The sequence below is a fragment of the Pleurodeles waltl genome, chromosome 3_1, assembly GCF_031143425.1.
Source record: "Pleurodeles waltl isolate 20211129_DDA chromosome 3_1, aPleWal1.hap1.20221129, whole genome shotgun sequence".
In the NCBI taxonomy this organism is placed as follows: domain Eukaryota; kingdom Metazoa; phylum Chordata; class Amphibia; order Caudata; family Salamandridae; genus Pleurodeles; species Pleurodeles waltl.
In genome coordinates, this window is record NC_090440.1 from 998,947,889 (window position 1) to 998,969,800 (window position 21,912).

A 21,912-nucleotide genomic window follows, 5' to 3' on the forward strand; every position below is an offset into this window, starting at 1 on the left:
TCAATCCGGCACCACAAGTGACAGCTCAATCCCTCCAAGCACAGTCCAAAAGCGTCTCTGCGAGAGTCCAAGGCCCCATTAATGAACCAGGGTGGGGGTAGGCATGGCTCCAACGTGATACCTCTAAAATCGGCCTATCCTTCCAAATGTACGTGGTGCTTCTGGGGGCAGCCTCTTGCCAGGTATATAGGGCGCTCCAGTCCCATGCGTGATCCATATCCACAGTTAATTAAGTGAGAGACAGGGCTGTCATGGCCTTCCACACCTGTGATATATCCTGTTTAACAAATACCAAGCCCAACCAAAGCAGTGCCCTGTGATATGTGTTCCCTGATTTAGACCAGTTCTTAGTCTTAGGTTCTCTGATTTTAACCTGCGAGTAGGAGTGATGGCTACAAGGAGGGAAATTTTAAAGTCAGAAGAATGAGCAGACAGTTATGAAGTGTCCCGAAAGGAGCACACATTAGAAAAGCAAGAACCAAGTTCAAATCTTATTGGGGCACAATGAACAGTGAGGGAGGAAACATATTGATAACACCCTTCAGACATCTACCAACAATAAGAAATTTAAATGAGAAGGGTTAGGTAATCTCAAGAAAGCAGAGATACCAGACAGGGTACCTCTGCTTGAGGGTGCCACAGCAGAGCTCTGATGGGCTAAAGAATGTATAACTAAGAGGACATCAGGGAGGGGCAGAGAGGAGATCAACAGACTTGTGTGTGCACAATGCCACAAACTTGTTTCATTGACTGGCATATACCGTTTTGGTGAAGGGATGCCTGGCTGGCAAGATAACTTTTCAGACTTCGGGCAGAAGGTGAAAAACTGTCGACTGCCGATGCTCAATCTCAATGCAAGGCAGGGGAGACTGGACAGGTTTGGGTGGACTATCCTATGCTACTGCGTTAGAACAACATCCCATAGGGGCAGTCTGATTGGAGGATCGATGGCCATGCTCAATAGCTTGGGATACCAGACTCTTCATGCTCAGTCCGGAGCTGTAGGAATGACTTGGGCCCGCTCATTTTTGATCTTCTTGAGAACTCTGGTCAGAAGTAGTATAGGCGGAAAGGAGGCCTGAGTTCCACTTGAGACAAAAAGTGTTGAGATGAAGTGTCACCAAGCGAGTGCGCTTTGGAAACTCCAACGTGCAAAACAGCTGACATTATGCGTTCTTCACGGAGGCAAACAGATCATACTAAGGCCCTCCCCACTGCTGAAAGAGACCTTTAACCAACTCCGGATGGAGACGCCATTTGTGATCAACATGCCATTGATGGCTGAGTTTGTCAACTTTGGCATTCAGAGAGCCCGACAGGTGTTGAACCACCAAGGAAATGCCCGGATGTTTCAGCCATGTCCAGAGACGCAAAGCCTCCTGACAAGGGGTCCATGACCCCACCCCTCTCTGCTTGTTGCAGTACCATATGGCTGTGGTGCTGTCTGTGAACACCTGCACCACTTTCCGTTTGAGAGAAGTAAAGAATGATTTTAATTCTAGCCTGATCGCCCTGAGCTCCAAAAGATTAATGTGGAGCCCAGATTCCACCAGAGACCAGTGAACTCTAATCTCCACCTCTCCCATGTGGCTGCCCCATCCCAGGTGTGACACATCTTTTACTACTGTCAGATCTGGTTAGGGAAGGGAAAGGGATCTGCCTCTGACCAAATTGCAGTACAAGAGTCACCACTGCAGATCTTGCATAGTTCCCTCCGAGATCTGGGCAGTGTCGGAGAGATTCCCCTGAAGCCGTACCCATGGCAACTTCAGGTCCCACTGCAGAGCCCGCATATGCCATCTGCATATGGATTCTCTCTGAAATCCAGGCTAGAGGCTGAAATACCGGTACCATAGCCTGAATATCCTGGATTCGCCACTCGGCAGGATAGTCCCGAAACTGCACTGTGCCCAGAATAGCTCAGATGAGAGGGAGAATCTGAGAGGGAGTCAGGTGTGACTTTGGAATGCTTATAGTGAACCTCAGCGAATGCAGGAAGGTCGCCGTAGTCTGGAGGTGGGAGACGACAGCCTGGGGCAGACCTGCCTTCAACAGCCAGTTGTCGAGATAGGTGAAGACTGAAATCCCTGATCAGCGCAGCTGAGCTGCGACCAGCGCCATCAGCCTGGTGAACACCCAGGGGGTGCTGGTAAGGCCAAAGAGGAGCACAGTTAACTGAAAGTGCTTGCGGCCTACTGTGAACCATAAGTAATGTCTGTGGGCAGGCTGGGCGAGAATGTGGAAGTAAGTGTCTTGCAAGTCCAACGCTACCAACCAGTCTCTAGAACCTGAGCCAGAGTGAGCATTTTGAACTTGTCCTTCTTGAGGAAGAGATTGAGGGGCCAAAGGTCTAGGATAAGGGCAAAGGCCCTTGTTCTTTTTGGACACCAGAAAGCAGTGGAAATAACAACCACGACCTACTTCTGGCACAGGGACCCTCTCCATGGCTCCTTTGGCCACAAGAGCCGTAACCTCCTTGCAGAGAGTGGCAAGTGATCCTCCATCATCGAATCTTAGGATGGTGGCCATGGATGGAGGGGTAGTCTCAAAGGGGAGGGAGTAGCTAGCCCCCTCAGGCTATCTCCAAAACTCACCTGTCTGACGTGATGGACTGCAGCGTTGCAGGAAATGGCGGATCCTGACTCCGACCGGTCCCAGGTGGGGTTGGGGGGTGAACCACTGGCGCCCTGATCCACAAGGACGGTGGATTCCATGTCCTCGGCCACGCAGAGGCTGGGTATCATGAGCGGTGCAGTGTCTGGAGGGGAACGGATATGGTTGAGCACACAGAAAGGCAGATTGAGGGTGATGAGGGGCCACCTGGAGGCCCAAGGACCTGGCAGTAGCATTAGAATCCTTGAAGCGCTTGAGCACCAAGTCTACCTTCTATCTCAAGAGACAGGTGTGATCAAATGGCATGTCCAACAGATGGGCTTGGACATTCCCCCGAAAAGCCAGATGTCCGCAACCAGGCGTGGCGCCTAAGGACCAATGTCGAAGCAACTGCTCTGCTCAGTGAGTCAGTTGTGTCCAGTCCACATCAGATTTGAACTTTGCTGCATCTCTACCATCAGCCACAGCCTGAGAGAGAACATCCCAGGCTCCTCTGGGACCTGTAGCAGCACTTGTGCATCCATATCCCACAGGTTCTAACAGTAATGCCCCAAAAGGCATGTGCAGTTCACGGACAGCAATGCCAGGCTTTAGGAAGAAAACATCTTCCCAAGTTGGTCCAGCCTTTTGGATTCCCAAAGCTGCGTGTGCGGAACCCGAGGAGTTCAGTACAACCCCTGCGGGTCCCAAAGGCGATCCAGTGGAGTCTGACTGCCCAAATATGTGGTGTACGTCCTCATAAAACTCCCTGAGTTGGGCAGGGGTCGCTCTGTCTCCTGGAAACTTGGGGACGTGCGGAGCCAACCTAGAAGCAGACTTTGAGGAAAAAGCCTAAAATAACAATGCTCTTTTTCCCTTGTCTCGTTGGCCGACGGATGTGGTGAAGTTGAAGAATGCTGTTCTTCTTCAACGAATACTTGCACCTCGACTTACTTGAGCATCAAGAGGACTTGGAGTGGAATGACAATGAAGGGGAGCTCTGCAACCGTTTTCGGGACCTTCCTCTCGACCGAGATCGGGAGTGACAGGGATCCGGGCCGTAAGGTGCTATGGAACAGCTCCCTCAAAACTTTTGGATTCATGGACTTTGGGTCATGGTCATGCTCCAGACAACACAGGCACACGAGGTGCGGACCCTTGAACCCTGTCATACGGGAAGATATCCTTGATGTACCAGGAGTGTTGACACTCAAAAAACCTAGTTAAAAAGTAAAAAAAAAGAAAAGAAAAAAAAACAGTCAAAAAACGTCGGAGAGGTAGCTCTTCTTTGGATCATCTCTAGGCTGCCATGGAAAGAGAAGAACTGAAATCAGCGCACCAGGGTGGCTGCTATATAGGATCCACGGCACACAGGAGTACTGCACGAGAAAAATCTCCAGATCCAGGCTGATGCCTGGGGGAAATTCTAAGGTAAGAAATCTGCAACTACATGTCTCTATCAAATATGGCAGATCAATTGCCATGTGAGAAGATATATTCTAGGAGCGCTAAAAAAAAAAAAAAAAAAGAGCAAATCCTCTATGATTTTAAAGAAAAATATGTACCTGTTGCTTCAGGATCTTTATTTGCTCTTTTTGTTTGCGTTTTTCTTCAGCAACCATGATCGCTGCAAACAGAAACAAGGAACCAATTTCAGTACATACTTAGAGAAGAATGTGAATAGTAGGAAAAATGGTTACATGTGTGCGCTGCATAAATAAATATTTTCTTTACCTTGCTGTTTTTTTGCTTCTTTGGCTGCTCTGGTCTGTTCTTGTTTCTGAAGCTTTCTCAGTAACTTCATTTGTGCTGCTTGTCTAGCAATTTCTGCAACAAAAGATGTTGGTGGCAATATTTAGTTCCTATGCAGGATTCACCACATGTTCAGGAGGTGAAAATGGGAAATTAAAAATAAAAGAAAGCAAATCTACTGGATAAGGTACTAGGTGCAATGAAAAGGAAAACAGCAACGTATTATACAACATTCATTACTGATTGCACAGTCACAAATACAATTCCTACAAAGGGCCTAGACAGACCCCTTCTCATTAAACTACAGACTCCCTGATCTCCAACAGCAGTATTAAACTCAAAGATTAAAACCATAGTACACAGACTTTACTATGATGCCTTAAAATACAATATACATTTCACAAGTCCAGGAATTGTAAAATAATGGACTTCAGTGACTAAAAGGAAAAACAGAAAGAAAAAGGTTATTTCTCTCAACAGTGATTCTCCATTATAAATATATTACCAAGACTCAAATTCTGAAAATAATTAGGAGGCTAGGAAATGATTTAAGTTGTTCAATGTTCTCAGAGATGATGTAGTAGGGTGGTGCATAAAAGAGAGCTATATGTGTGTACACAGGTGGACCAAAGGAATGGTGGTTTAATGACGCTCAACTATTTGTAAGGGAAGAGGTATTTTCTGTCATATGATCACACTGAGAAAATGGATTTATTCAACCATATTATAAGAAGCTGGCCTGGTGTGTGGTGGGTACCTATGGTAATTACTCCTTATACTAGGTCCAGGTATCCCTTCTTAGTGAAGTGTAAGCAATGTAGAAGTCAGGCTCTCTAGCGATAGCTGTGGATGAGCAGCCAAGGCTCATCTAGGAGACATGCAAAGCTCAAGCAATACCACTGTAGTCACACAGCATCTACACACGATAGAAGACACTCAGGCCCTCATTCTGACCTTGGCGGTCTTTTCGCAAGACCGCCGAGTTACCGCTGCGGTAAAGACCGCCGACCGCGGCGGTATGCCGCTGCACGTATTCCGACCGCTGGGAGCGTTCCGCCGGAATACCGCCAGCAGCCACACTGGCGGTCGGCGGGAAAGTGGAGACTGGTCAACCTCCACCGCCACGCCAGCAGAACACCGCCCACAGAATTACGACCCACATTTCTGTGTGGCGGTCTTCTGTTGGCGGTCACGTCCCTATGGCTCCCGTCGCCTCCCGGAGGACCAACGCACAAGGTAAGTTGATCGTCCGTGAGGGGAGGGGGTGGGGGGGTGTTGTGTGATGTGTGCGTGCGTGGGGGGGTGTTGTGTGATGTGTGCGTGCATGGGGGTGTGCGTGTGAGTGTGTAGAGGGGGGGTGTGAGTGCGTGCATGCGGGCGGGGAGTGCTGCTGTGCCTATGGGCGATGTGTGTAGTTCGGCGGGTGCGCATGTCGGCATGTATGTGTGCGGGTATGTGTCCCCGTTGTGTATGTGTGTGTAGGGGGTGTGTATATGTGCATGTTGGGGGTGTGTGCATGTCGGGGTGCGTGTATGTGCATGTCGGGGTGGGGAGGGGGTTCGTACCACCTCTGGGGGGTGGCAGGGGGGTGGAGGGTGTGAGGGGAGGACTCGGGGGGCAGTGGGGGGTGGGGGAGACCCCTATCAGTGCCAGGGAAGGAATTCCCTGGCCCCGATAGTGCCTACCGCCATGGTTCGCATGGCGGTTCCCGAACGCCAGAAACCGCGGCGGTAAGCAGGGTCATGATACCGTTGGCGGTCTTGGGTCGACCGCCGGACCGGAGTGCGCAGACTCCAGCCCGTCGGTCATGACCGCCGTGGCTGTCGGAGTGGGGAAGTGGCGGTCGGTCGCGGCGGTGACCGCCGCGGTCAGAATGCCATTTTTAACACCGCCGGTCTGTTCGCGGTCCGACCGCCGCCTCTCCGCCGACCGCCAAGGTCAGAATGAGGGCCTCAGTCTTTATTTGTGGAACAAATCACCACAAAATACTAGAAGGGTAACCCACCAATAGGAGGTAAGTAATACACTAAATATATACACTAGCAATCAGAAATAGCCATTGAAAAGGTTAGAAAACAGTGCAAGTCGCAAAAAACAATAGTGACCCTAGGGGGAGCACAAACCATACACTAGAAACAATGGGATGCGAACAAGGTATCCCCACCTAGGTAAGTAAAATGTGTAGAGGGGAGCTGGGACTACTAGAAAACCACAGAGGTAAGTAACACAGTACCCCCCAGCGACCAGGAATGCCTGAGTAAATCACTGGCTTTCCCCCAAACCACCCACAAGGAGGGAAAGAAGAAAAAGAAGACACCCAGACAAGACTGCAAGAAAACCAGCTGTGGATTCCTGAAGAAAAAACACCAGTGGAGAGAGGAGACCAAGTCCAAGAGTCACAGTGGAGTCAAGAAGGAGAAGTAGCTACTACCCAACCAGCTGCAGGAGTTGGTTGGCGGTGATGAAGAACAGGACAGCACTGCAGCCCTGGAGCCGAAGAGGAGTTCCTGATGGATGCAGATGGTGCCCAATGCTGGAATGAAGACTGCATACGGGTATCCATGCAGCCAGACGTCATCTGTTGTAGGTGCCTGCAGTTGCAATGGAGTGACTCTTTCACTCCAAGGGAGATTCCTTCTTCTTCTTGTGCAGGCTGAAGAGTTTCCGTCTTTTGAGGATGCACAGGCAGGAAAATGTTGCAAAGCTGGAGGGAGACGGGGAAACAAAGTTGCAGAAGAGTCTTCTTCGTTGTAGCAGCGTTGTTGGTTCCTGGAGAGACCAATCACGGTTCTGGTGGCTAGAAGTCGAAGTGGAGGTTGCAGAGGAGTCCTGCTGGAATCTTGCAAGCCGAATCAGAGGACCCACCCAAGAGAGACCCTAAACAGCCCTGATAGGGGGGCTGGTCACCTAACGAGGTAAGCACCTATCAGGATGGGGCTCTAACGTCACCTGTCTGCCCTTGCCACTCAGATGCTCCCAGAGTTCCCTGCCAACCATGGAAGCTAGACGGCAGAACCCAGGGACCCTCTGGAGGAGCTCTGAGCACCACCCCTGGGGTGGTCACTCCCCTTTCCATTGTCCAGTTTCACGCCAGAGCAGGGACTGGGGGTCCCTGAACCGGTGTGGACTGGTTTATGCACAGAGGGCACCAAATGTGGCCTTCAAAGCAAACCAGTGGCTTGGAGAGGCTACCCCTCCCAAGCCAGTCACACCTATTTCCAAAGGGAGAGGGTGTCACCTTCCTCTCCCAAAGGAAATCCTTTGTTCTGCCTTCCTGGGCTTGATCAGACAAAACAAGAACGAGGGCAGAATACTGTCTGAGGGATAGAAGCAGCCAGGTTGCATGGAAAACCCCTTAAGACTGGTAGTGGCAATGGGGGGGTCCTCTAAGAAGCCCCCAGAGTGCATGGAATCATACTTCCAAAACTCACACTCAGGTACCTGCACCCTGCCCTCTGGGCGGAGAGGACCTACCATAGAGGTGACTTACAGTGACTTGGTGCAGTAACGTGTAGTGAAAACGGGTGCATGCACCCGATTCACGCAGGCTGCAATGGCAGGCCTGCAGAACCCTTTGTATGTGCTCCCTATGGGCGGCAGAATAACTGCTGCAGCTCATAGAGATCCCCTGGAACCCTAATGCCCTGGGTATTTAGGTACCATATACTAGGGACTTACATGGGGGGACCAGTATGCCTATTGTGGGAATAAAAAGTTACCAGTAACCAAATTTAGAGGAGAGAACAGCGTCACTGGGGTCCTGGGTAGCAGGATCCCAGTGAACACAGCCACACACACTGACAAACAGGCAACATTTGGAATAACCAAGCTAGAAAGAGGTACTTTCCTACATGTGTTTAGATTCCTTTTAAAACTTACTTATGAATTCTAACTAGCAAGCTATAGTAAACAGAGTTTTGTGGTTCTCACTTATTTTAATTCCATTATTATAGCACATACTACCCTACTGAGGCTTTATTGCAAGTAGCACGCTACCCCGGAAACCAAGGTTACTGGTTAATTTAGCACTTTCCGGTTCATAAGTCTAGTCTTGTGCTCTTAGCGGAAACCACTCATGATTTCCCCCGCATGTGTCTGGTGGAATCAATGCAAATTAGAAGTGAATGCTAGCGGGGAAAGGGACATTCTTAGTCTGTGAAAATGATGGTTGGAAGAATAAACAGTATTAATGAGGATTGAGATATAATTAGGGACAGATAGGGTAGACCAGAATAAGCCCATTGATAGATTGCAAGCAATTGATCACCAGTTCATAAAAAGGAGGTTTGGGTGTGGATGTGGTCAAATTACACAAGGATACAAAACTGCATGTCCTCTGACCTGCAGTTCTATACATAAGAGTTGAATAATGACATAATATTTTGAATACAAGTCGATTTAGAGGAGTAGGACATTCAGACAATTGTAAGTCATAATTACAAGTCACTGTTTGCACAGAATGAATGTAATATAGTGGGTGTAAGGTTGCAGAATTCTGCGCACCTTTTAGAGGGAGGTGGTAGAAAAACAGCTATTATTGATCAATAGTACTTTTATTTGAACATTTGATTATACATGATCTGGGCTAGAGAAAAACTATTGGCAAGTAATGATGACTGCGATCTTCCATGGATATTAACCCGTTAGGTGCATGTGACGGCAAATATCCATTACACGCACACCCTCTCGGGTGAATCTGAAGACCATTGGCCATCACCAGGGAGGACTTCGTAAGCTCCTCAGGTGCAAAGCATCGGAGGACTATTTTTTTTTTAAACCCCGGGGGAGACTTGGAATAGCTTCCACGTCTCTCCCCACCCATCTGTGATGCTGTGCGCTATCATCACAAACCCCCACTGGAGCGGCCATTAAGAAGCAGGTAAGGTCGTCTCCCACATCATATGGGGTTTTGGGAGGCTTAAGATGCCCCCCCATATTTGTGGGAGGCCTCGCTGGAAACAGAAGACTCTCCCCTTTCCAGCATTGCCTCTCACAAACAGGCTCCTGATCATGGATTTCGGCCTGCCGCAATCCATGATCAGGAATCCCACTAGGCCACCAGGGAATTCACAAGGGGGGAGTGGTCAACCCACATGGCAACAGGCCGACGCCTCCCCCCCTACTCCCCCTCCCCCCCCCCACCAAACCTAGGGACATAAAAATGTTTCTAAAAAGTTGGGTCGCCCGCACCCCCCTCAGGGGCATAATCGCACCCACCAGGGGAATAATACAATGAAGAAAAAAAAAAATGAAATTGTCATGGAGTCGGCCGACCCCCTGTGGAAGCAATTTTATTTTAATGTTTGTTTTCCCTGGGGGACACGATCGGACCCCACGGAAACCACACTCCTAGAAAAAATGTATGTATTCCCAACTGGCGGTCGCTCATGTCAGCTGCTGTCTGGAAAGTTTCAGGGTGATCCGTCAAGCAGGGGATGAGGAAAAAGGAGGACCTTGGCCTTATAGCAGGTTCATCCCCTGACTTTTTGCCTCCTTCCTCCTATTTTTTCTGACCTCCTGCTGTTGGCTCTAGGACCCTGAGCACTTTATCACTGCTGATCAGTGCTATAGTGCAGGTGCTCTCCCATCTAAAGTTGGCATGATTGGCTTATACCTATTTGGCATATTTAAGTTACCTGTAAGACCCTTGTACAATGGTATCTCATTACCCAGGGCTTGTAAATTAAATGCTACTAGTGGGACCTGTAGATGAGACATCAATAGCACAGTCTATAATCTCTGCAGAGATCTTCTCACCTTCTTGTAGTATTTTACGCGCTTCAGCTCTATCTTCAGGCAGGAGGTCGATGAACTGGGATATATCCGACCACATCTGACGGTCGTATCTTCCCAGGATTGCCAGGGAGTTTGCTGCCCTGACCGTGGTGGCCGCCACAGTTGAAAACTTCTTTCCAACAGAATCTAACCGCCACCCTTCTCTATCCGGGGGTGCAGCAAGTGGGGAAGACAGATTTCTGGACCTACGCTGGGCTGCCTGGGATATCACCGAGTCTGGTTTAGGGTGACCAATTAAGCAAGTCGGTGAATTGTATGGCGCTTTGTATTTCTTGTCCAGCCTTGGCAACACCGCTGGGACTAAAGATGGGGTCTGCATGACTTTAAGGCCCTCCTCCTAAATAAAGTCAACAATCGGTATTGCTCGAACCGATTTCCTAGTGTACTCCTTAAAATCATAGAGGAAACAATCCGACTGCTTAGACGTTATGGGCAGTTGGAATCCCTTTGCTGCTCTCTCCTACACACTATGGGAATCACCAATGTCTTGTAGTGGAGAATCAAGCAGTGGTGGTGTAGAAGGGGATGGCGACTCGTCCCATTCATGGAGAAGTGATTCTGTGTCCTGTATCTCGCCCTTTTCTTGTTTGTCATCCGACAAGGGCGGATCGTTATCCTGACCTGACAATGGGACTGGAATAGGTTCGACAGACTCGGACGGCTGATTGGGAGGGCTCAACGGTATTGGCAGAGTTGTACAGGAGTGGTTGAACCCGGTGGAGGGAACCTAGAATAATAATCCTGCATCATATGTTGAAGGTTGGTATTCAATGATACTGGCATTTGGATTGTTTGCTCTTTTTGCAACTCTTGGACTCCTGGTTGCCTCTGCTCCTGCTACGAGTGTCGTATATTCAGCTGTTCACTCTTTGCCTCATCATCTTCATCTTGGCATTTTATTTGCAGGTCGGAAGGGCTACGTGCGACCGGAAACAGACCATCGTCCGTATATATATTTATATCTTCCTCCTCGTAATCATCAAAACGATGTTGTGGAGGTGCTGGTGATACCTTACTAGGTGACGTATGAGAGGGTAAAAGAGTCTGTTGACTGGACTTTCGTTTTATTGCCAGAATTCTTACAGGCAAAAAAGAAGATCCACCAGACTCTAAGTGTGGACTCAGAAATCTGACCCGTCGATGGTGCGGTAGTCGCTGGTGTAGTCGTAGGCGGTGGTGCCGTCGATGGCATGGTCGTCGACGGTGGTCTCGAAGGTGCTGTCGTCGACAGAGTGATCGTGCGGCGAAGCAGATTTTCGTGCCGTCATCGATACTGCTGTCAGCGGAACTGTAGTCGAAGTTCTGTGCAGCTTACTTGTAGACGTCGACGGTGTGCGCGTCGACGATAGAGATCTTACTTTATTCTCTGTCAACTGTCTCTTAGAAATCTATATAGCTTGGGTAGCTGAAGAGCCATACTTCAGACTCCCAGATGTTACAGTTGTTGATGACAACGGTGATGAAGTTATGATCATGGGAGACGATGGATCTGTAAATGTCGCTGTCGACGATACGAAACCTACTGTTGATGATGTTGCGATCTTAGATGCAGACGGTGGCAGGGAGCTTGATGATTTCTTAATCTTCTTAGAAGTGGTAGCTGGAGTGGACGGCTCAGATCAAACCTTACCACCATGTTCCCTTGAAGTTGAGGGATATTCACCAGCTCTTTCCTTGAAAGAATGAAGTCTCTTTGCTGACTTACTGGTTTTGGGAGAAAAACTCTCCACAGATCTCTTCCTCTTTTTTTAGGCCACTGAGGAAACACTGTCTTCCTCATCAGAAAGAGACTTTCTGGACGTACGTTTCTGGAGTCAAAGAAGGAGTCTGGCTTCTCTACCTCTGAAAGTCTTGCTGCGAAATGTTCTACAGATTTTGCAGTCTTTCACCTTATGCTCTGGGTGAAGACAGTAGATACATTCCTTGTGGGAGTCCTCACAATGAAGCCTTAGCTCACCACAGGTGCTGCAAGGTCTAAATAAACCTTTATTAGCTGTAGACATGTTGACAAAGTACAGCTTATAATTTCGAAATTAAATATCTGGAAAATATCTCCTGAAGAGAAGGTAACTGAGCAGGGCTCAGAGAGACTCCCTTACACAGAACGTGCATTAGAAAATCTGAGAGCCTGAGCCTCTGTGCTGAGGGTTTTAAAGGGGTGTTCTCGCCTGATTGGCTGGACTTTGGGTCTTTTCTAATGAAGCTAATAAGCTATGAAAGTGAATGTATTTTTACCTGTAAGGAAATGCCTCCTTGGCATGGTTGCCCCCTGACTTTTTGCCTTTGCTGATGCTATGTTTACAATTGAAAGTGTGCTGAGGCCTGCTAACCAGGCCCCAGCACCAGTGTTCTTTCCCTAACCTGTACTTTTGTATCCACAATTGGCAGACCCTGGCATCCAGATAAGTCCCTTGTAACTGGTACTTCTAGTACCAAGGGCCCTGATGCCAAGGAAGGTCTCTAAGGGCTGCAGCATGTCTTATGCCACCCTGGAGACCTCTCACTCAGCACAGACACACTGCTTGCCAGCTTGTGTGTGCTAGTGAGGACAAAACGAGTAAGTCGACATGGCACTCCCCTCAGGGTGCCATGCCAGCCTCTCACTGCCTATGCAGTATAGGTAAGACACCCCTCTAGCAGGCCTTACAGCCCTAAGGCAGGGTGCACTATACCATGGGTGAGGGTACCAGTGCATGAGCATGGTACCCCTACAGTGTCTAAACAAAACCTTAGACATTGTAAGTGCAGGGTAGCCATAAGAGTATATGGTCTGGGAGTTTGTCAAACACGAACTCCACAGCACCATAACGGCTACACTGAAAACTGGGAAGTTTGGTATCAAACTTCTCAGCACAATAAATGCACACTGATGCCAGTGTACATTTTATTGTAAAATACACCACAGAGGGCACCTTAGAGGTGCCCCCTGAAACTTCATCGACTATCTGTGTAGGCTGACTAGTTTTAGCAGCCTGCCACAAACCGAGACATGTTGCTGGCCCCATGGGGAGAGTGCCTTTGTCACTCTGAGGCCAGTAACAAAGCCTGCACTGGGTGGAGATGCTAACACCTCTCCCAGGCAGGAATTGTCACACCTGGCGGTGAGCCTCAAAGGCTCACCTCCTTTGTGCCAACCCAGCAGGACACTCCAGCTAGTGGAGTTGCCCGCCCCCTCCGGCCAGGCCCCACTTTTGGCGGCAAGGCCGGAGGAAATAATGAGAAAAACAAGGAGGAGTCACTGGCCAGTCAGGACAGCCCCTAAGGTGTCCTGAGCTGAAGTGACTCTAACTTTTAGAAATCCTCCATCTTGCAGATGGAGGATTCCCCCAATAGGGTTAGGATTGTGACCCCCTCCCCTTGGGAGGAGGCACAAAGAGGGTGTACCCACCCTCAGGGCTAGTAGCCATTGGCTACTAACCCCCCAGACCTAAACACGCCCTTAAATTTAGTATTTAAGGGCTACCCTGAACCCTAGAAAATTAGATTCCTGCAACTACAAGAAGAAGGACTGCCTAGCTGAAAACCCCTGCAGAGGAAGACCAGAAGACGACAACTGCCTTGGCTCCAGAAACTCACCGGCCTGTCTCCTGCCTTCCAAAGATCCTGCTCCAGCGACGCCTTCCAAAGGGACCAGCGACCTCGACATCCTCTGAGGACTGCCCCTGCTTCGAAAAAGACAAGAAACTCCCGAGGACAGCGGACCTGCTCCAAGAAAAGCTGCAACTTTGTTTCCAGCAGCTTTAAAGAACCCTGCAAGCTCCCCGCAAGAAGCGTGAGACTTGCAACACTGCACCCGGCGACCCCGACTCGGCTGGTGGCGATCCAACACCTCAGGAGGGACCCCAGGACTACTCTAAGACTGTGAGTACAAAAACCTGTCCCCCCTGAGCCCCCACAGCGCCGCCTGCAGAGGGAATCCCGAGGCTTCCCCTGACCGCGACTCTTTGAATCCAAAGTCCCGACACCTGGGAGAGACCCTGCACCTGCAGCCCCCAGGACCTGAAGGACCGGACTTTCACTGGAGGAGTGACCCCCAGGAGTCCCTCTCCCTTGCCCAAGTGGAGGTTTCCCCGAGGAACCCCCCCCTTGCCTGCCTGCAGCGCTGAAGAGATCCCGAGATCTCTCATAGACTAACATTGCGAACCCGACGCCTGTTTCGACACTGCACCCGGCCGCCCCCGCGCTGCTGAGGGTGAAATTTCTGTGTGGACTTGTGTCCCCCCCGGTGCCCTACAAAACCCCCCTGGTCTGCCCTCCGAAGACGCGGGTACTTACCTGCAAGCAGACCGGAACCGGGGCACCCCCTCCTCTCCATGCTAGCCTATGTGTTTTGGGCACCACTTTGAACTCTGCACCTGACCGGCCCTGAGCTGCTGGTGTGGTGACTTTGGGGTGGCTCTGAACCCCCAACGGTGGGCTACCTTGGACCAAGAACTGAGCCCTGTAAGTGTCTTACTTACCTGGTTAACCTAACAAATACTTACCTCCCCTAGGAACTGTGAAAATTGCACTAAGTGTCCACTTTTAAAACAGCTATTTGTGAATAACTTGAAAAGTATACATGCAATTTTGATGATTTGAAGTTCCTAAAGTACTTACCTGCAATACCTTTCGAATGAGATATTACATGTAGAATTTGAACCTGTGGTTCTTAAAATAAACTAAGAAAAGATATTTTTCTATACAAAACCTATTGGCTGGATTTGTCTCTGAGTGTGTGTACCTCATTTATTGTCTATGTGTATGTACAACAAATGCTTAACACTACTCCTTGGATAAGCCTATTGCTCGACCACACTACCACAAAATAGAGCATTAGTATTATCTATTTTTACCACTATTTTGCCTCTAAGGGGAACCCTTGGACTCTGTGCATGCTATTCCTTACTTTGAAATAGCACATACAGAGCCAACTTCCTACATTACCATTGACTACAATGAAATAAAGAAAAAAATATATATATTTTTTTCTACCGCTTTCTATGTACCATAGAACTCCCACTTCCACGACGGGGAATGATTCAAGCATTTGAATCTATGAAAGATAAACCAATACTGGAGAAATATATATACTCGCCTGAGTAATGAGACTCTTCTATGGCTACCCACGCATTAAAATAAAAAAATAAATTAAAAAAAAAAGAGAGAAAGCAGAGCGCCACTTGAATCATATCTGACACTGGAAACGGTCATGTATTTTAATAAACATGGAGCACAAAGCTTTAATCTGAACATCATAACGGTCCCCTCAAAAGCCTATCACCATTTACCCTGCCTGCTGGCTCTGACAGATGCTGGACATTTGGTGCCTTTGCCACTGTGCCAGGGCTACTGCCCATCTCAGAGGAGTGATAAGACAGCAAAGCAGATAAAATGGTACCCCAGTAAATACCAATAGGGTATTTTCTCAGCCCTAGTGTATCTTCCCTGAGAAGGGAGATGCTTTCAGCTTGCGCCCAGTTGAGCATGGACTGCTCCTATGGTGTGACCGGCGGGGGTTACAGAGTATTCAATCTGTGGGTAATAAAGACGCTTGACAACTATGAAGCCAAAATCTAGGAAGCAGGATGTAACCCAATGTTTCTTTCTCCTACAAAACAATCCAAAGAGGCATACCACTCACTTATGCAGCTCAGAGCGTTCCGTGCAAGCAGACAAGGGTGAGGTGATGCTGGTCCAGTATGTATGAAAGCGGGGCAGGCATACAGCATATCCAATAAATCAGCATCTACATGTAAACAGCATAGGTAAGCCCCATCCCTCCGTGTGATAAAACATGTTGATGTTGGCAGGTTTGAGGTAAGCCTTATGTACAATATAGAGCTGAATAAGCTTGAATCGGGCATTGTGTGGCACATGTGGTGGGCTCTCCAATAAGGCAGCCCATTCCTTTTCAGTGCAAGGGCATCTCAAATCCACCTCCCAGCGATGACGTAGAGAGGTGAGCTGGAGAGCAGTGTGGTAGCGGAGTGATTCAGCGAACCAGTGTATGAGGTGTCTGCCTCCACCCATCACCTGTGAGTATTCTCTGCTTGCTGGAACTCTTGATCAGCCAATTATCTAGGTATGGGAAGACATGGATGTTCTGTCTCCTTACATGTACTGCTACCACTGTCAGACATTTTGTAAACACTCTTGAGGCAGTTGATACCCCAAATGGTAGTACTTGGAACTGTTAATGATGCTCACTTAACATAAACCAGAGGTACTCGCGAGGGTGGGGTCGTCATATGAAGGTATGTGTCCTTCAGATCTAGCGCTGTCATGAAGTCACCTTTTTGTAATAGTGGCATTACATCCAGTAGTGTAACCATGTGGAAGTGCTCTGGCACGATGTGAAGGATGAGTGGTCGCAGAGCCAGTATTGGTCTTAGTGCCCCATCTCTTTTTTGTATCAATAAGTACAAAGAGTACACGCCTTGCCCTTGGTGTTCTAATGACACAGGCTCTATTGCCCCTTTTTGCAGCAGTGCTTTTACTTGTCCTTTGAGAAGGAATAGATGCTGAAGGTTGAGGTGTTGTTTGTGAGGAGGAATGTTTAGTGGGTGGCTTTTTAGTTTCAGGCAGTACCCCTTGTGGATAATGTGACGTACCCACCGGTCTGATGTGACTTCTGGCCACAACTTGTAAAAATGTTGTAGCCTTCCCCCGACAGATTTTTCATGATCTGGGGGAATTGAAGGTAAGTCATTGCTTAGAGGTGGAGGCTCCTCTTGTGGGCATCTCCCTACCTTCTGTTCTTTGTCTGAAAGCTCCCCTATAGTTGCTTTTTCCAGTGTGCTGGTGGTATTGCTGTTTATGGTAAGTTTGGGTGTTCTGAATCCACATATTTAGGCCTGAGCTGAGAGCATTTGCTAAAGTGGTTGTCTTTTTACTTTACATTACCCAGAGCCAAACATTCTTGACGGGTCTTGAACGAGAGATGGGTTGTTGAAGTCGACCGTGAAACTCTTGGAAGAGAGATGGGTTGAAGTCGACCATGAAACTTGCAGCATCTGGAAACTCTGACCCGCTAGTCGACAATGACTTGTCGAAGTCTATTTTCAATGAGTAGAGGCCATCACAAGCCTTTAGATGACCAAAGGCCACTAAGGCGTCGAAGATGCACAGTGCTCCGGCACAACCTGTCTGAGCCTGATGGCGGAAACATATCAATCTAACAATGGAGCCTTTGGGCATGCACTTTACCTCGACGAGGTGAAGGCTTGACATCACATTACCAGTAAAAAGACTTCCTCAAGAAAAACAACTTGTAAAATTTGAGCCCAACACTAGATGGCAGGAGTGTGCATAGCATCTTTATCTGCAGCCAACACATGCTAAAAATATAAGAGTTTGGTTTTCTTCATTCAAAAAATGGCTTTGCAATAAAGGTTCAAAGTCAAGTCTTGCTTGAGAGTGAGTAAATGCCATCAATGCATTCTAGAACAGTGAATCCAGAGTTTCCAATGCCCTTAAGAATGTTGGCGCCAAACTACAATTCCACATAAATCTTTCCAAAAACGTACATTCAATCCAGGATCTTTATGGCAAATTTTGTGTACACCCATCAAGCGGGCACCTAAGCACAGCGTAGAGTTTGGGTGTGGGCTTCCAAATGTGACTTTTCCCATTTTAACTCCCATAAGATTCTTTTATCCTCAATACAGAAAAACAGAGCAAAAGAATTACAACAAACTTTGCATGTAAATAGAACTTTAAGTGCCTTTACTTGGTTTGGGGGAAAATCCGTTCTGTAGTTTTGGGGAAATTAGCGTTTTAAAAGCTTTCCGGTCTAGTCATGATGAGGTTACATTTCAGAGATATATGGACTGTTAATTTGTGGATTGTTCACAGATTTCCACATCTAATTAAAGGTGCACAGGACAAAGGAGTTATTTTCTGCTTTGTGCATTCATAAACTGACTGCACATTTCCTAATCTGCCACACTGTTATTGGCTAGCCGTCACATTAAAATTTCTGTTCTGGCCTCGATCATCCAATCCGATGCACCAACGACTGTACTGGAAAAATTAAAAAGGAAAAGGGCATCAGGGAGGCAAGGTGAACATACCTTAAACCCCAGGACAATGTGGGGAAGGAGGCAGTGGGGACAAACAGACCCCTGGTATTAAAGGATATATATTTTTATTTTTTTTATTGTAGGTTTGGTGAATTCTATGTTGGAGAATAGAATCCTGGAAGGCCTTGAACACTAGGTTTGCCACACACCACAAGCTGAATGCTAAAGTCCACATATCCAAAACAAGATGGAGGATTCTGCAAGGAAGGGGTCACTTCAGCTCTGGGCACCTTAGGAGTGGTCCCAGCTAAAGTGCCCAATCCTCCTTGTTTTTCCTAATTTTCCTGCCGAACTTGCAGTGGGGCTAGACCCAGGGGGCAGTCATCTCCACTTGCTGGAGTGCCCTGAGGCGCTTCAATAGGAGACCTGAGCCTTTGAGGCTGACCACCAAGTGTTACAGTTCCTTCAAGGGGGGGGGGGGGGGGGGGGGGGTGAAACACCTCCACCCAGAGCAGGCTTTGTTCCTGACCCCAGAGAGCACAACATCTCTCACCCAGTGCTTTAAAAGGGCCGGTACTGTTCTGGTACTGAGTGCCGGCACTTTTTTATTTTGCGACAGAGAGTACCTGCACTTCTCAAGAAAAACGTAATACTTTTCATTGGAGAGTACCGGCACTTCTATATTTCCATTTCAAGCACTGCTCTCACCCCATGGGGTCAGACAGAAACTTGTCTGTTTAGTGGCAGGCTGGCACAGACTGGTCTGCCTTACATCAAAGGGCAGGGTAAAATAAAGAGGGCATCTCTAAGATGCCCTCTGTGTGCATTGTACAATAAATCCAACACTGGCATTATTGAGCTAAGACGTTTGATGCCGAAGTTCCCAGTCCTCAGTGAAGCCATCACGGGAGCTGTGGAGTTGGTAATGATAAGCCTTTGTACTTAATATGGCCACACTGCGCTTACAATGTCTAAGAACTGACCCAGACACTGTATGGGCATATTGCTCATGCAGCTATGCCCTCATCTGTGGTATAGTGCACCCTCCCATAGGGCTGTAAGGCCTGTTAGAAGGGTGACTTACCTATGCCACAGGCAGTGGCTTGTGTTCATGGCACCGGAAGGAGTGCCATGTCGACTTTTTTCTCCCCACCAGCACACGCAATCTGCAATGGCAGTGTGCATGTGCTTGGTGAAGGGTCCCTTAGGGTGGCACAATACATGCTGGAGCCCTTAGGGCCACTTCCTGGTCACAGAGCCCTTGGTTGCACTGGTACTTTTTACAAGGAAATCAGCTGTGCTTCAGGGGTGTGCCAATTGTGGGACCAATGGTACAGTTTTAAAAAAAAGAACACTGGTGCTGGAGTCTGGTTAGCTAAAAGGGGCACTTTCCTACAAAGTTGACTCAGTTCCATCAACTACCTGCACAGGAAGTGGCATAGCAGGATTTTCAGTCATTTACCTGCACAGTAAGAGACATCACTCCTTGCCCATCAAAGGACCTACTTAATGGTTGCCACAGCTTGGAGATGAAGCGGATGTAACACTGGCATACCTAAGGCATGCCCATCTGTTCCTGTTGGTGCCTTATCCATACAAAAAAGGTGTACACTGTTCCAAATGGAAAAATATAATCACTAGGGGAACATTAAAGTTCAGGACCAAGAGCCCTCACACATCCGAGAGGATGTCATGCTTCATCATCGGGTAGCTCCTCGTCAGACCTGCGCTGCAATGTCTGACGGGCTCCCCGTAAGGGGGCTCTTTGCTGGAGATCTTTTAGGTAGCAGCCGTGGTAGCGGACACTACAAGACCTGGTGTTGCGGTCAGGCGCTAATCCTGGCAGGAGAGTGAAAGCTAAAATTGGAGCGAGTCAATTTAATTAATCAATGGAATAAGACCGGGGCCAAGATTAAAAACAGAAGGAAAGTGTAAAATGAGGAATAATGCTCAACCACTTTCTGCATGGTGCTGGAGCTTAAGGAGATTATCGTTGGGCTCCTAGGACATGGTCAACATGTTTCGCGTACAGTGGTCTAACAAGATCCTATGACGCTTCTTCAGGACCAATACATAATAAGACTTCTCCAGTCTATATTACCGAAAGTTTGCAAAAATGTCAAACAAATCATATAGTCACTTACATTGAAGTTCACTAATTGTCAGAAACCTCTAATGGTCGCCCTAGAAAAATACAAACAAATAATTTTGATCAAAACACATGGAAAAATAAGGAAGGACACCCGTGACACAACAGTGTGTAGTAAACACATGGAAAAATAAGGAAGGACACCCGTGACACAACAGTGTGTAGTAACCAGTTGTGTAAAAACATAATAAGACAATATGCTTACCATCCCTTGGTACATGGGGGGCCCCTTGGGAAGTAGCATGCCGAAAGCGGTCACTACTAATTCATCCATGCCAAGTTCCAGGAACCCTGGTTCTCCCTCTCCTGTGGCGACCATCTGCATCCTCAACCCTTGTCACCGGACGACATGCAGCTGCCTCACTGCACCACATAACACCAAGGGAGCATTCCCCTGCGCTTCCTGCAAGTACTCAGGAATGTACCCACACACAACACTCACCGCACCTACAGCACCCTACACTCCACTCTCTCACACAGACATGCAACAACCCACACAACACTACACACTTACATGCACGCTCCTCAACACCCACTCACTCCCCAAACACACCAGAGAAATCTAGACCTTGTTGCACAGTAATGCCTCTGACATACTTTTCCTCACTGAAACCTGGCTGAATCCTGCATCAGCACCTGGCATCACCACAGCCACCCCTGCCCCCCAAGATTGCCAGGCAAGACAGATTTAACAAGCCCAGAGGCGAAATCGCCGGTACATATACCTCTGTCCTTGAAGAATGTTTCAATAGCTCGCATCTTGCCTGCTTTAGTCTTGAGCAAATGCAAACTAGGTGGATTAGGTCCACTTTACGAGCACCACACAACCTACAGGCTGTTTCCACATTTGCCATCAGTTGCAACACACACAGTCGTATCATCCTCCAACATAGAACACCTGTTATTCAAGCACCACGTCACAGCCGACTTCACCCTTATGTAAAGACCTCCAGGACCACACACCAACTTTCCAGTCACCATCACTGACCTTGTTGCACCACTCGTCCTCAATGCTAGCAATGACATCCTACTGTGAGACCCAAACTTCCACAGGAACAACACGCTAACCCTAACTCCAGAGCACTCATCGAAAACCTAGGATGCCTGGGCCTCATGCAAGAAAAGGGGCCTACTGTTGTCGCTGGAAACCACCTCCTGGATACTATTTTCACCAACTTTGACAACAACTGAGCTGACCAGTACATACAAGTACCCTGGACAGACCACACTTTGTCAAGTTTAGTATCCCCATCCGAGTCCAACACAAACATACACACCTTTGCAAGCCCACTGAAACTGGAACAGTATCACTGACAAAGACTGGATCACTGCTCTCAATACCCACCAGCACAAACACAGCAACAGCCTCTGCAAAGCCATCAAGAATTTCAACAACTGGATCACCTCCAGCGCCGACTCCTTGACCACTATCAAGCATAGCAATACATGATGCAGACCCCCATACCAGTTGATACACAGAATAACTCAGGCAGATAAAACACCACTGCAAATGACTAGAGTGCAAATGGAGAATGAGCCAGGACAATGCAGAAAGAAGCATGTTCAAATCCGCCTAAAACACCAGCACTAAATGATTCAACCACCATATGAGCCTTTGTG

General features: G+C 48.1%; 1 protein-coding gene across 13 annotated transcripts in view; it reads right to left on the reverse strand.

Annotated features, from left to right (window-relative positions):
- The window catches only part of BAZ2B (bromodomain adjacent to zinc finger domain 2B), a 1,256,112-nt gene that overhangs the window by 502,846 nt on the left and 731,354 nt on the right, over positions 1 to 21,912 (reverse strand). For all 13 annotated transcript variants that reach the window (XM_069224189.1, XM_069224194.1, XM_069224193.1 and 10 more), the window contains 2 exons: positions 4,327 to 4,419; positions 4,158 to 4,219 (listed from right to left, as the gene is read on the reverse strand). In XM_069224189.1, the coding sequence (XP_069080290.1) occupies positions 4,158 to 4,219; positions 4,327 to 4,419 (155 nt within the window). The remainder of the gene's footprint in view (positions 1 to 4,157; positions 4,220 to 4,326; positions 4,420 to 21,912) is intronic.